This window comes from Cricetulus griseus, chromosome 7 (assembly GCF_003668045.3).
Source record: "Cricetulus griseus strain 17A/GY chromosome 7, alternate assembly CriGri-PICRH-1.0, whole genome shotgun sequence".
In the NCBI taxonomy this organism is placed as follows: domain Eukaryota; kingdom Metazoa; phylum Chordata; class Mammalia; order Rodentia; family Cricetidae; genus Cricetulus; species Cricetulus griseus.
This window is the reverse complement of record NC_048600.1, coordinates 21,337,925-21,351,357: the sequence shown is the minus strand read 5'-3', so window position 1 is coordinate 21,351,357 and position 13,433 is coordinate 21,337,925. Positions and strand designations below refer to the sequence as shown.

General features: G+C 42.6%; 1 protein-coding gene across 1 annotated transcript in view; it reads left to right on the top strand.

Annotated features, from left to right (window-relative positions):
- Positions 1–543: 543 nt before the first annotated feature.
- Vsnl1 (visinin like 1) overlaps positions 544–13,433 on the top strand; it is a 49,617-nt gene continuing 36,727 nt past the window's right edge. The window contains exons 1-2 of the mRNA XM_027424643.2: positions 544–660; positions 2,994–3,160. Of these exons, the coding sequence (XP_027280444.1) occupies positions 2,999–3,160 (162 nt within the window). The 5' untranslated portion in view covers positions 544–660; positions 2,994–2,998. The remainder of the gene's footprint in view (positions 661–2,993; positions 3,161–13,433) is intronic.

Sequence of the window (13,433 nt, the reverse complement as noted above, 5' to 3'; positions counted from 1 at the left end):
GGTCAGATGTGAACTGGGGTTATGTAGGCAGACAGGAAGGAATTGGCTAAGATGACAAAGGGAACATCATCCTAGAGAACTTGGAGGTCTGCAACGTGCAAGCTCTGAAACTTATAACTGCTCATTATTGTTACCATATGGAGTAAAACAACAGACAGGAAGAAAGTGAGGCTACTTAGCAAACAGCAGAATATGTGCCATGCTCAGGAGGTGGCGCCGTGTGCTGTGGACAAGGGGGCAGTGCTGAGGTTTGAAGAGACAAGTCCAGTGGTAGGGTTGGTGGCTCAAAACTGTACTCATGCAGCTATGCCCTGTGGGTTAGGATAGAACCCGGGGAGTGAGGAAGAAGGAGAGCCTGGTGAAGTCTGGCCTGGTGGGGGTGGGGGTGGCACAGAGGCACAATCACTGAAACAGGCCATAACAGGACTTTGTACATGATCTACCCACTCTGGGCACACCTGAGCAATAACATTGACTGTGACTGTAACCAAAAGGCATGAAGTTATGCACTTGGTTCTCCAGAATTATGACTCATAGCCCTGACAATGCCTCTTGTGTGTGAGAGAGACATTCATCCTCTCTCAGCCAGTGGGAACAGCTTGAGGCATCGCAAATGATCCATGGAGAATCTGCTTTTTCTACACTGCTGAATTTCTACAGGTATTTGGGGAGTGGTTTCTCATAACTTTTAACCTATTTCTTATGATTAATTACTATATATGTGCCAAGTGTGATTTTGGTAAGTTTTTCTCTAATGAGCCAGCCAATCCAGCAATGTGACCCATCTCTCTGTTTTTCCTTTTTCAACATGAGTCAGATCTCTCTGACCCTCCAACTTTTGCTCCTCCTCTTCTGATCCAGAGATGCTTCCATCCTCTTGTGTATCTCTGCTGATGCAGTTTAGTCTTGTAAATCCAGTTTCAAACCCTAGCTTTGCATTTCCTTGGTTGTGTGATCTTGTAGAAGTTACCACAGTGTTCTGAGTCTCGGGGAGATGTCCTGGTCCCTGTTGAAGTATGTGAAGTGCTCCATCTAAGGCAGTGATTCTTAATCTTCCTACTGCTGCGACCCTTTAATACAGCTCCTCATGTTGTGGTGACCTCCATCCATAAATCTATTTCTATTGTTACTTCATAACTGTAACTTTGCTACTATTATGAATCACAAGGTAAATATCTATGTTTTCTGGTGGTCTTAGGTGACCCCTAAGAAAGGGTCATTAGACCTCTAAGGGGATTGCATCCCATAGGTTGAGAACCACTGATCTACGGCTTTCTCCAAGCCAACATAATATATTCAGTACTTACTGCTGTGAGGTGGGATTCTAAATAAGGAAAATCGATGCCTCTCTATCAAAAGTAACAAAGTAACAGCCTGAAAGTTTTGGCGGCCCATCTTTTGATTCTGAGGCTAACAGTGAATTACAGTTTTCTTACCCAGATTAATTAAATCTCACACCTGAGTACCCACTCATTTCCACATCCAGCTGTGGAATGCCACAGTAACTTATAATTAAGAGACAGTTGCTAATAAAAGACTTTGAAGTGAAATTCAGAGCAGAAGTGAACAAAAGACTCCCGATACAGGGCAGAGTTGCTGATCCCAGAGCACCTTGGTCAAACAGAGGAGCTTGGAAAATAACTAGCCACCATAAGGTGTCCTCGGAATGGCTCCGTGCTGCTGGGGTGATGCCAGGATGGAAACTTTCCTGGAAGTAATGAGCAGGGTTTGCTTTCATTATAGTGAAATGCCTGGTCTATGTTGGAGCAGGTTACTGATAAAGGATGCAGGAGCTGCTTTAGGAAGAGATTAAAATAATTACAATAGCGAAGTATAAGATGGCATTTTCCCCTCAGGGCTGTTGCAAGTATAGACCTGCTTAAAATGCATGGAATAACTGATCCACTTGAGTTCATTCTTTAAAACCTAAATCACCCTGCTAGTTACATCTCTCAAACATCTTCTGGGACTGTTCTTCTCAAGTGTCCTCAGATTGTCATGAATTTTTTTCAGTCACTCTGGAGTTTATTGGCCACAGTTTAATGATTTTTATTATACTAAAATGACATTAAAAGGATTTTAAAATGTTAATAATCTAGCAAAAGTACAACTATTTTAATCTCAAGTTATTCTTTTTCGTCTTCACCTATGTATTTCTTAATTAAGCATCCGGTAAAGCTGGATCCTGTTACATCTGCTAATTTATTTTATGAAGCAATTGAAAGAGGACAATAATTAATATTTATGTATCTAGCACACATAGATACTTACAAATCCAGGAGGCAATCTGGAGATTCTAAACCTGAGCTGTCCTCCTACTCTATGCTCTGCTGTGACCATGCAATTTACAGTTCATGTAGGAGACATGACTTCATGCACTGATATTTTAACTTTGAATGATTAAATGTGACAGGATGAAATATAGTTGATGAAAATTCACTAACCAATCTTTAGGGAAAGTCAACACTGAAGATAGGGAATGTCTAGAAATTAGAAGAGTATGAATTGATGTGACTAATAAAAATGTTTTCATTCAATTAAAAAAAAATCCAGGACTTGGGAACTAGACCAACCAAGACACTACAATAGATGGTCAGGTTTTTAAACTTTTGGTTATAAAGTCTTCCCATGGGTCTTGTCCATATCTCTCCCAATATCCATGCAAGTTAAGTGTAAAATTAGATGCTTAGGTATCAAGTACCAGTGAACTGTAACTCAAAAGAGTAGACAACAAGCTTCCATATACCTGTGATGAACATCAAGTAAAATGGCTCTCTGGTTTCCATGGAAGAATCAATGCCTTGTGACAGGTGACACAATGACAGGGAGCTGCACAGACTGCAGGCTCCTCCAAAGGGGTTTTCCTGTTCCTGTCTATTCTGGAATACTAAGTGGAAGAAGGATGCAGACTCAGGGAGGCTGGGATCAGACAGGCAGAAGTGAGTTCTGGCCACTGTGCTGACTACGTCAATGTGGTTTGTGGTTTTCTGCAGGCACAATGGGGAAACAGAATAGCAAACTGGCCCCCGAAGTCATGGAGGACCTGGTGAAGAGCACCGAATTCAACGAGCATGAGCTCAAGCAGTGGTACAAGGGGTTCCTCAAAGACTGTCCAAGCGGGAGGCTGAATCTTGAGGAGTTCCAGCAGCTGTACGTGAAGGTACGAAATTCCCTCTGCTTCTCATCTCCAATGATATCTGGCTAGCTGCAATTCTGGTGGTGTTTCATTCTAACTTTTAAATCACTGTTTTTGATGCAGAGGTGTGTGTGTGTGTGTGTGTGTGTGTGTGTGTGTGTGTGTGTGTGTACACATGCATGTGTGTATGTGTGTGTGAAGCAATTTCTGAACAAGAAAACTAGTTATTAAAATATTGAGTATGGTTTTAGATGGTGACAACACCTTCTGAAAGAGCCGTAAAAACCACCAAGATAATGTCTGCTGGTGATCGATTATACATGCATAGATAGATATGCAGATGAACTCATATTTTTCCTCATAGAGAATGTACCTGTGAGCAATTTTTCACCAAGAAAAGTTCTCCTATCTTCAGGTAAGGATTCAGAGTCCTAACACAGCTCATTTAGAAGAAGATGTCACAATATTGAATCATCAATGTCTACCCCCACGGACTCAATACTTTACACTGCTTAGAAGCTAATCTTCTCATGGATATTGGCTACCATCAAAGTACAATTTCTGCTGCAGTGGTTCTGTTTTGGTTTGTCCGAGTTTGTGAATTACAGTGGTTCTGGAATAATCTAGGGCATTCCATCTTGTGGACAGACATTTACATAATGTTACACTGGCAGGAGAGATGCATATTTTTTTTGTTTTAACCTTTTCTGACTGAAATACCAAGTAGAAAATGTTGCTTTTTATTATTTTATTATAACAAATGTCAGCATGAGCTATGTGAACTATCCAGGTGTGTATCCATGTGTGGGAGGTTTGTGTAGAGCTCCAAGTGCCTTTATCTCTGGGGCTGAACATTTGCAGTAGCCTCTGATCCGACACTTCCACTCTTACACATGTTCAAGAAGGGGCACGTAGATGAAGGGACATCCTCATAGGTGTTCTGTCCACGATGATGAAACTGGGAAGCAACCCAAATGGCCACAGGAACATGGGAAATGAACTGTGACATATTTACCGTTGAGACAATTGAACTCCGGCAATGCTAAAACACAAGTACACAGAAGGAAGATTCTATAAAATTAAAATGAGCTTTGTAGGACTACAAGTAAAGTGCCATGAGGTGATAGGAGAAAGGAAAGGGAAGGAGTGAGGAATGAAGAGAGGAAAAAGCAAGGGATGGGGTGGGGATACAGATGTGTGGTGAGGTACAGATTGTGTTAAAGTCTCAGCTAGGTTTCAGGTTGCTGAGTTTGTGATTGCGTATTCAATCACAAGCTGACCGGCTAGGTAACTAAACTAACAAGCATTGCATGCACTACTTATGATTGACAGGCACCCCAAGTGATGATTAATTGATTCAGTTCATGTAAAAACCCCAAAGGTATATCAAATATCATATCATCAAGTGTATGTAGAGAGGAACATATGTTGTGCAATGCACATGTACATGGTATAAGATGACAATGGGAGGTCTATGAGATGGCTCAGCTAGTGAAGGCACTTGCTGCCATGATCAACTACCTGAGTTTGATCCCCAGACACCATCACCACCACATGATGAAATGTTGGAAAGAGAAGCAAGTCCCACAAGCTATCCTCTTACCTCCACATGTGTGCTGTGGCATGTATACACACACACACACACACACACACACACACACACACACACACACGAGCGCACACATGCACACGCACACGCAGACACACACGCACACACAGAGTTATGGTTTCTCTTTCTATTGCTATGATAAACACTCTGACTAAAGAGTTCATTTGGCTTACACTTCCTTATACTGTGTATCACTGAGAGAAGCCAGGATAGGAACTGAAGCAGAAACCATGGAGGAACACTGCTTGCAGGTTTGCTCCTTCTGGCTCATGCTCAATCAGCTTTCTTATGTAACCTAGAACTACTAGTCAGGAGTAGGACCACCTACAGTGAGCTAATTCCCTCCTACATCAATCAACAATTGAGACAGGTCCCCACAGACATTACCACAGGCCAATCTGAACTGGGTTATACCTGCGTTGGGACTCCCTCTCCCAGGTAATTCTTGGTTGTGTCAAGTTGACAATAAAAACCAGGACATAAGCACAGACAAATATGTATTTATACGTGTGTGTGTGTGTGTGTGTGTGTGTGTGTGTGTGTGTGTGTGTGTGTGTGTTTATGTGAGTGTATATTCTGCCATTTCCTCACCTGGAGTTAGCCTGTGCTTAGAAGCTTTCCACTCCCATCATCCAGGAAAACAGACAAATGAGCTGTGTCAGCGGCACCTTCATATCACTGAAGGTCACAATCAGGAGAGCTCAGGTGCTGCATTTCCCACTACTTGTTTAAAAATCAAGGGGCTTTTCCCTCTGAAGAAGGAGGAAATGAGCTGTGTCATCCAAACTCTGTAGAAGCCTCGGTCTCCAGCTCAGCTGTGTAAGCATTGCATGTATGCCTATGTTTTATGACACAGAGATGTCTGTGGACAAGAATGGCCTGCCACCCTACTCCCATTCTTACACCCCACTCTCCCTCCAAATCATACCCCAGTGGTTTTGCTTCAAGAAAATGTTTCAAGATTTTCTGAGTTCAGTGGATATTCTAGGCAGCCTCCGATGTCAGCCCCTTAACGGTGAGACTTGAATATGGCCTCTGCTCTTGTGTCAAATAGGCAGAAAACAGACAAAGTCCTCCCCAAGTCATCCAAGGACAGAGATCAAGGGAGAATCACAGAAGTATTCTATGTACATGGAAAAAAAGGAGGGCAGCTCTGATGGGTGAGAAGGGGAAAGCTGAGGGTTATGTAAGAGGCCTGGTAGGCACTTGATGAGAAATAACTTCCTATAAGTACTTTAAGAGTGCTGGTGTTAAGCAAGAGGTGGGAGGATCTTTCCAATGGTTCTTCTCTGTGGTTAGGAGGAGATCCACCCTGGAGGCCACTGAGAGAGCACAAGAGAGCCTCTGGTGAGGACTTCAGTCTCTGATGGGAGCCGACTTCAGCCTCTTGTCTCTGTGCAGCCTCTATTGGTGCCTCCTCCATTTGCCATTCCAGAGATCATCCCAATTGCTCTAGAACCAACTACAATGAAGACTGAGAAAGGAGCTAAATAATAGGGAACACTCATCTGCCAGGCCAGGAGCCCCGACCCTCATCCTCTCCCTCACAACAAAAGCCTTTGCATTCCAAAGGTAAAGGAACACCTTTAAGTGGACACTTGACAGTGTGAAAGCAAAGGTTTAGAAGAACAAGGCAAGCTTCCCAGCATTGTGAAAGGCAAAGGATGGATAGATGTTAAAGGCTAGGTATGCTCCATGCTGCAGGAAGCAGACAGAGGTGACTCACTGGTGCTCATTGGGCAACCAGCATAGCCGAATCTGCAAGCTTTGAGTTCAGTGAGAAACAGTGCCTCAAAGAGTAAGGAGAAGAGTGATTGAAACTGAAGACACCTGATCTTGACCACTGGCCTATACATGCACACACACACATACACACACACACACACACCACACACACACACACACACACACACTCTCTCTCTCTCTCTCTCTCTCTCTCTCTCTCTCTCTCTCTCTCTCATGTATGTACATACTCATGAACACATACATACCATACACACTATACACACATATACATAAACAAACACCATTAATTCCCTTCAGCTCTCAGTAAGTCCTCTCAATGGAGTCCTGAAGTACTATGGACAGAAAACACAGTGGGACAAATCTCAGAGAGAGAGAGACTCACACCTCTGACAGGGAAAGTGGTCCTTGATCAGGTCCTTGATGTTAACTGATCTGTCTCTGGCAATCTCTCTAGGGTTGTGTATGAATAGAGTAGTATATGAGGGCATTTCATTATCTTGATATATAGTGATTTACATTTTTGTATGTGTGTATGTATGTGCTGTGCTCTGCATCAACTTCCAAACCCTAGCAACCCACCCCCATTCATCTTCTGGAGTGAGCTTTGTGATACTGATCTAGATACGGTGCCTCCCAGCACTATACTTATTCTTTAGACCATAATCATGACATTTCAATCATCATAAACACAGGCATGAGCAGGGAGCCTGCCACAGAGAAGCTTCAGAAAGAATTTGCTGCTGGCTAAATAGCTCCTTCTTGGGAAGCCTTGTGGTGGAGACATCCCCAAACAACTTTAGGACAGTCCTTCTAGCCCAGCAGGATCTCTTGGGCTACTGCAGAAGACACAAATAACCACAGTCCCAGATGGATTGGCATTCATGCTTGGTGATGAGACAAGAGTGGGCAGGAGAGAAGATAATTTCAAAGATTAGTACAAGAAGGCAACTAACACAGTGATGGGTGGAAAACTTTGCTCTTAACCTTAGAAAACAAAATATTCCTTAGGTGACAGTTGTTTTGTTTTGTTTGCCAAGCTCAAGACCTCTTATCTGCTATAATGTATCTCCCCTAAATTGGTACCTTGATATCTTATCCCCTAGTATACATGAATGTGGTTGTGTTCAGGTATAGGGTCCTTAAATAGCTTATTATCTTAAAGCAGAGTAAATAGAATAGACCCCCATCCATTGTGAACTGTATCCTTATAGAAATAAAAAAAAAAGTCTGGACACATGACTTATGAAGAGAAGATCATGAAAAAAACCATCTAGAAGTCACAGAGACCTCAGAAGTAACCAACCCTGCCAATGCCTTATCTAGGATTTGCAGCCTCCAGAACCATATACCATATTGTATCTCTTTTATTTAATCCATCCACTATCTGGTGCTTCATTTTGGTGGCCCTAGAGAATTCGTATAGTCCATGTTCCTTTGCCATCAGCACATGTAAACTCTGAGCCTTCTCCAACTGATCAAAGAACACCCTGTCAGGAGTACCTGGCTCCATCCAGGAATTTCTGTGTCTCTGGTCACAGACACCATAGCTGATGCTATGTTGTCCTCTGTGTTCATAGAAGTGCTGCTGCTAGGCTGAAAGGAACTGTATTTTGTCAACAAGAACCAAGCACCTGATTTTCTGCCCATAAGAATTTCCACTTGGCAGAAATCATTGTGATTACCAAACCAAGATGACAAAATTAAGATGGTTTGTGATTTTAATCCATTTTCAGAGAAGCTGCTACAATTTTCAAAAATAAACTCTGGATATGAGCAAGCAGCCACTGGAGGGAGGAAGAACCCTCTCCCGGGGTCTTCTTCATGGGTAGATAAAGGCTATTCCTAGCTTGCTTTGCTAGCTTTGCCACTGTGATATCAAAACCAAGCACAAACCTAGTGTATGGGGAGCAGATGAAATACTGAGTGTGTGTTGTTGACATGAGCAGCCATATCAAGGACCCTACTGACTCATAGCTATGGGAATGGCAAGGCCTTCCCTTGATCTGAATGCAGATATTGACAGTGTGTGCTTAGGGTATCAACTTCAGCTTCCTCTTCCTGGATGACTGTTGCCTGAGAGATTGCCCCTACAGAAACCTGCTACTAAGATTATCCAACCAGCCTCCTCCTTCAGCTGTACGTAACATCTGCATATAACAAACATCTGTTTCCACGCTGCTACTGTTGCATCTCCATCAAAGCACATGGCCCACCCAATCCCAGGTTTTGGTACATGTATGTGTCATTTCTTCTTTCACCCATCTCCCCAGTCAGGCCAATCCCAAAGCCACGAAGGTCACAGCAGCAGAGTCCTGCAAAGAGCCCTAAATAGACATTAATACATATTTGAAATTTGACTTTCAGGATTATTGTCCTCAGGGATTGTTTTGGTTGTGACAGAAGTAATCGCAGGGTTAGTTAAAATATTCTTGGCATTTAGAGACTAACAGATGTGCAATTCAATCTCAGCTGGGCTACATTTGCCAATTCTCTGCCTCCCCAGATCTGTTTCCTTATTTATAGGTGAAAATAATAAGTCTTGTCTTGTTACCTCACTTGGTGGAGTCCCAAAGATAAAGGAAATAAAACTGATTTACAGCCCACCATAAGCTACATTTGCATCATGAGTGACCTACTCCTTTATTCTCAGAGAACCAAGACTGAAGTGGGTTTTATTTCATGTGCCAAGTTTGATGGCATCACAGGAAGATATACAAAGGCAGACCCAAGGCTCTATGAATGTTCAACAGACAATCAAGCTTTAATCAAATGATGATATCCACCATGCATTCCAGAATGGGGTAGCAGGTTCTCAGGACACAGACTCAGGCTGTGCCATCTCCACTCCAATCTGGATTCTCATGCACTGAGCCCTGTGTCCTCCTTCCCAATAACGAAGCCTCTCCCAGATGTCAGATGCTACAGGGAACGGGGATAGGCCTTCAAGGCATTGAGAGAGAGAGAGAGAGAGAGAGAGAGAGAGAGAGAGAGAGAGAGAGAGACAGAGAGACAGAGAGAGACAGAGAGAGAGACAGAGAGAGACAGAGAGAGACAGACAGACAGAGACAGAGACAGACAGACAGACAGACAGACAGACAGACAGACAGACAGACAGACAGAGAGAAAGAGCATGCATGTACACTCAATGTTCATGCATGGAGTCATTTCTTCACACCCTTTTTGTGGGTTCAGGGGATCAAGCTCAAGCAAATACCTCTACTCACTAAGCCATCTTAGAGGCTACAACACATGTTTTCAAACCTGTCATCCACCACCACTCAGCATCCTGATTCATATAACCTCCCACCCTCAGAAAGGAGACTCACCTGCTCATTTCCTAAGGCTTGTCATTTTCCAGGGACAACCAAATAGCTAGATGTCGTTTGGCTAGGCTCCAGTCCAAATGTCCCAAGCCTCAGCTTAGTATGCTGTACCAAGTTTTCTTCTCAAAATGAGTGAAATGCTGGTGAGGCAAAGGATGGCAGTCCCCTGCCATCCAATTTGATCATCATGGATCCAACAGTTTGAATTTTAAATAAAACTTAGTCACATGTAACAGAAGAGTTCCTGCCAAATCATCCCATGCCCCTCCAAGTGGTCATTTCCTGAAAGCTTCTATAATTTGGTGTTGAAAATGTCCTTCCAGCTCTCCATCTATGAGCATTTTCACCCATAGCCTGGCTCATTCGCTCATTCGTGGACAGTTTCCTTTGCACTTTCTGTGGAGTAAATACCATGCAGGTATGCATTGTCTGCAGGAAGTCCCAAGCATGGAAGAGCTAGAATGTTGGCTTATTTTCACTTTGCAAAACCATCTTAATTTGTAGCAAAATATACCAATGGGCTTTATCAAAACTTGTCTAAGCCAGGCATGTCCAACCTGCATCTTATGGGCTGCGTGCATCCTGATACCGCTATGCATAAATTCGGCTCAATACATTTGTAGATGATGACATCAAATTCCAGGAATGAAAGTTTGAGCAACCCTCTGGGCTAAAAGGGTTGGAAAATGAATTTACTCCTGAAAAATCTACTGGCAGAATTACCCAGAGTCATATATGAAAACCGTAGCACTGGGATCGTCATGTAATTCAAACTTGTTTGTAATTCAAATATTAAAAAAAGAAGGAAAACCATAGCAAATGTCACAGGGCGTGGGAAGATGCCTTAGCGGGTATAAGCACCTGCTGCACAAGTATGAGGGTCTGATACTGAAACCACAAAACCACATGAAAAGCCAGGTGAGCATGTGCCTGCAACCCTAGCATTGCAGAGCTTCCTAGCTGTCGGCCTGGATCCAGATTCAGTGAGAGACCCTGTCTCAAGGGAATAAAGTGGAGAGTGATAAAGGAGGACACCTAATATCCTCTTTTGGTCTCCAAGTATGTATCCCTTTAGAAAAAGACACACACACACACACACACACACACACACACACACACACACACACACAGATACCATCCATCCACACACTTCATGCACATACACATTTATAAATAATTAATAAATAAAATTATTGAATTCAGAGTACTTGAATATTTGGCAATAAATGTATTTAATAAAATAGCAAATTCCAGTTAATAATATATTCAGAATTCTTCTTTCAGTTTTTACTCTTATGATTCTGAAGTTTGGAATGCAAGGCACTCATCCTGAAAGTTGTACATAATACATAATAAATATAGGGTTGTAGGTAGAAACCTTTGTTTTATAGAATTGGTCTTGTCTAGTTGCTACATAAATGAGCAAGTGCCTTCCTTTTTGGATAAGTGTCACAGCATCTGTATAAACCTAGAAGTTAATCTGTATCAATAGCTCTTAAATGTCAGCACTGGTCACTTGGACTGACTGTTTAATTGACAGGTGCATGGGCATATTCCTCAGGGTTGCTAACCACCAGGTAGCTACAGTGGAGAAAATGCATGGATAACAAATTGAGAACATGTCTAAGGGCTATCCTTGGGTAGACTTGGAGAATTCTATTACCACTACAGAACAGTGTATGTGTCTCATTGGATTTACACAAATTTGAGTAGCCCCCAAGAAATACCAAGAGCTCCAAAAGGTGCTTCTAACCATTGACTGACAGAGCATTCTAGGTCCCTTGGCACAAGTTATTGACTATTAACTATTACTAAGACAGAAAAGAAAAAGCCTTTTCTAAACTAGACTTCCAAATTAACTTCAATGACATACAAATAACAGTAGAAGTTTCTGGGAGGGGCACTCGTGAAAAAGCTCGAAGACCTCAATTCAAATCTCCAACCTATGATTAAAAGCCAATTATGATTATATGTGTCCCTATAACTCTGTAACTGAGGAAGAGGGAGCAGACTTGAGGCTCCTGGCTAGCGATTGTTGTCAACTAGCCTAATTCCAGGTTCAATGAGAGTTCCTGTCTCAAGAGAATAAGACTGAGCGTAATACAACACAACACATTCATTATCCTCTGCTAGTCTCCTTGTGCACTGCACATGGGTGTATATACCACACACACACACACACACAGAGAGAGAGAGAGAGAGAGAGAGAGAGAGAGAGAGAGAGATTAGAGAGAGAGAGAGATTTCTAATCTGTATTTTATTCATTGTGTGTGTGTATGTGTGTGTGCACGCACGCGCAAGCATGCGTACACATATGTGAGTAAATAAACTGTCCCCGATTCATTCAAGACCTAGATTGAGCTGTTTCCTTGGATCTAGCTCTGTGCTGGTACAAATGGAGAAGCAACAAGATCTTGCTTCTCAGAAGATATTTTAGTAAAAGAAGTAAAAGATGATGACTGTCTCACAATGGGGGAGGTGTGTGTGTGTGTGTGTGTGTGTGTGTGTGTGTGTGTGTGTGTGTGTGTGTGCACATGGGTGGTATTTGAATGTGCTCATGTGAGTGTGTGTGTGCAGATGTGTGTGCTACGCAAGCACAGGCAAGTGGAGGCTAAGAGTCAATGTCAGGTGTCTTCCTCTGACACTCTCCACCTAATTTTGTGGAGACAGGGTCTCTCACTAGACCTGGAGCTTATCAATTCAGCAGGCTAACTGGAAAATGAGCTCTAGGGGTCCATCTGTCTCCATCCTGGCCAGCACTGGAGTTATAGGCATACACTACCATGTCCAGCTTTTATGTATGTACTGAGCAGTCAAACTCGGGTCCTCACGCTTGCCCAACAGACATTTTTCTGTTTCCAATGCAACCATTGTCTCTCCAGTCAATTTTGAAAATAGAATTGTGGGCTTAAAAAAAAAATTATGGGATGATCAATTTTCAAGGAGTGGGATTCTGCTTGTTAATCAGAGGTAACTGAGAATAGAGCTTATTTTTAAAGAATTGTTGGGCAGGCCCATACAGAGATACATTTTAATCCCTTAGGGAAACCATGTTACATAAGACATAATGTCATCTCAACAGGGCTGGTGAGGATATGGATGTCTTAGTGAGAAGCTTGGGATTCATTTGCATGTGGAATATTTGCCAACATAACTGAAGCTGCACTTCAACTTGAATTAATGTGGAAAACAAGAACTTGTCTTAAATCTCAAAGAAAAGACAATAAGGAGATGGCCTGGGAAAACAAGGATTTGTGTGAGGTTCTAATTGCATTTCCTTATAGTGAAATTTGTAGAGTGACGAGTTGCCTGTATAGCCTGAGTTAGAGACAGCTCCCGCCCCCAGAGAGGTGCACCAGATAACCTTAGCCTGTCTCAGGGGTGTGAAATTACTTTCTATGGTTTTCCCACCCTGGGATTTGGCTTTCCCGTGATAAGGTTAGTGTATTTAGAGGGCCATCGATAGTCCTTCCACCATCACATCCTAAAGGAATGCTTTTACACGATACCTCAACTTCTCTGTCTTCCGCATAAGTGTGGAAAGAGCCCCTGTAAGTGCCCGAAGTCCACCCTTAACCTCCATTTTGCAAACAGGGAGCCGGATGCCTGTGAATGGGAC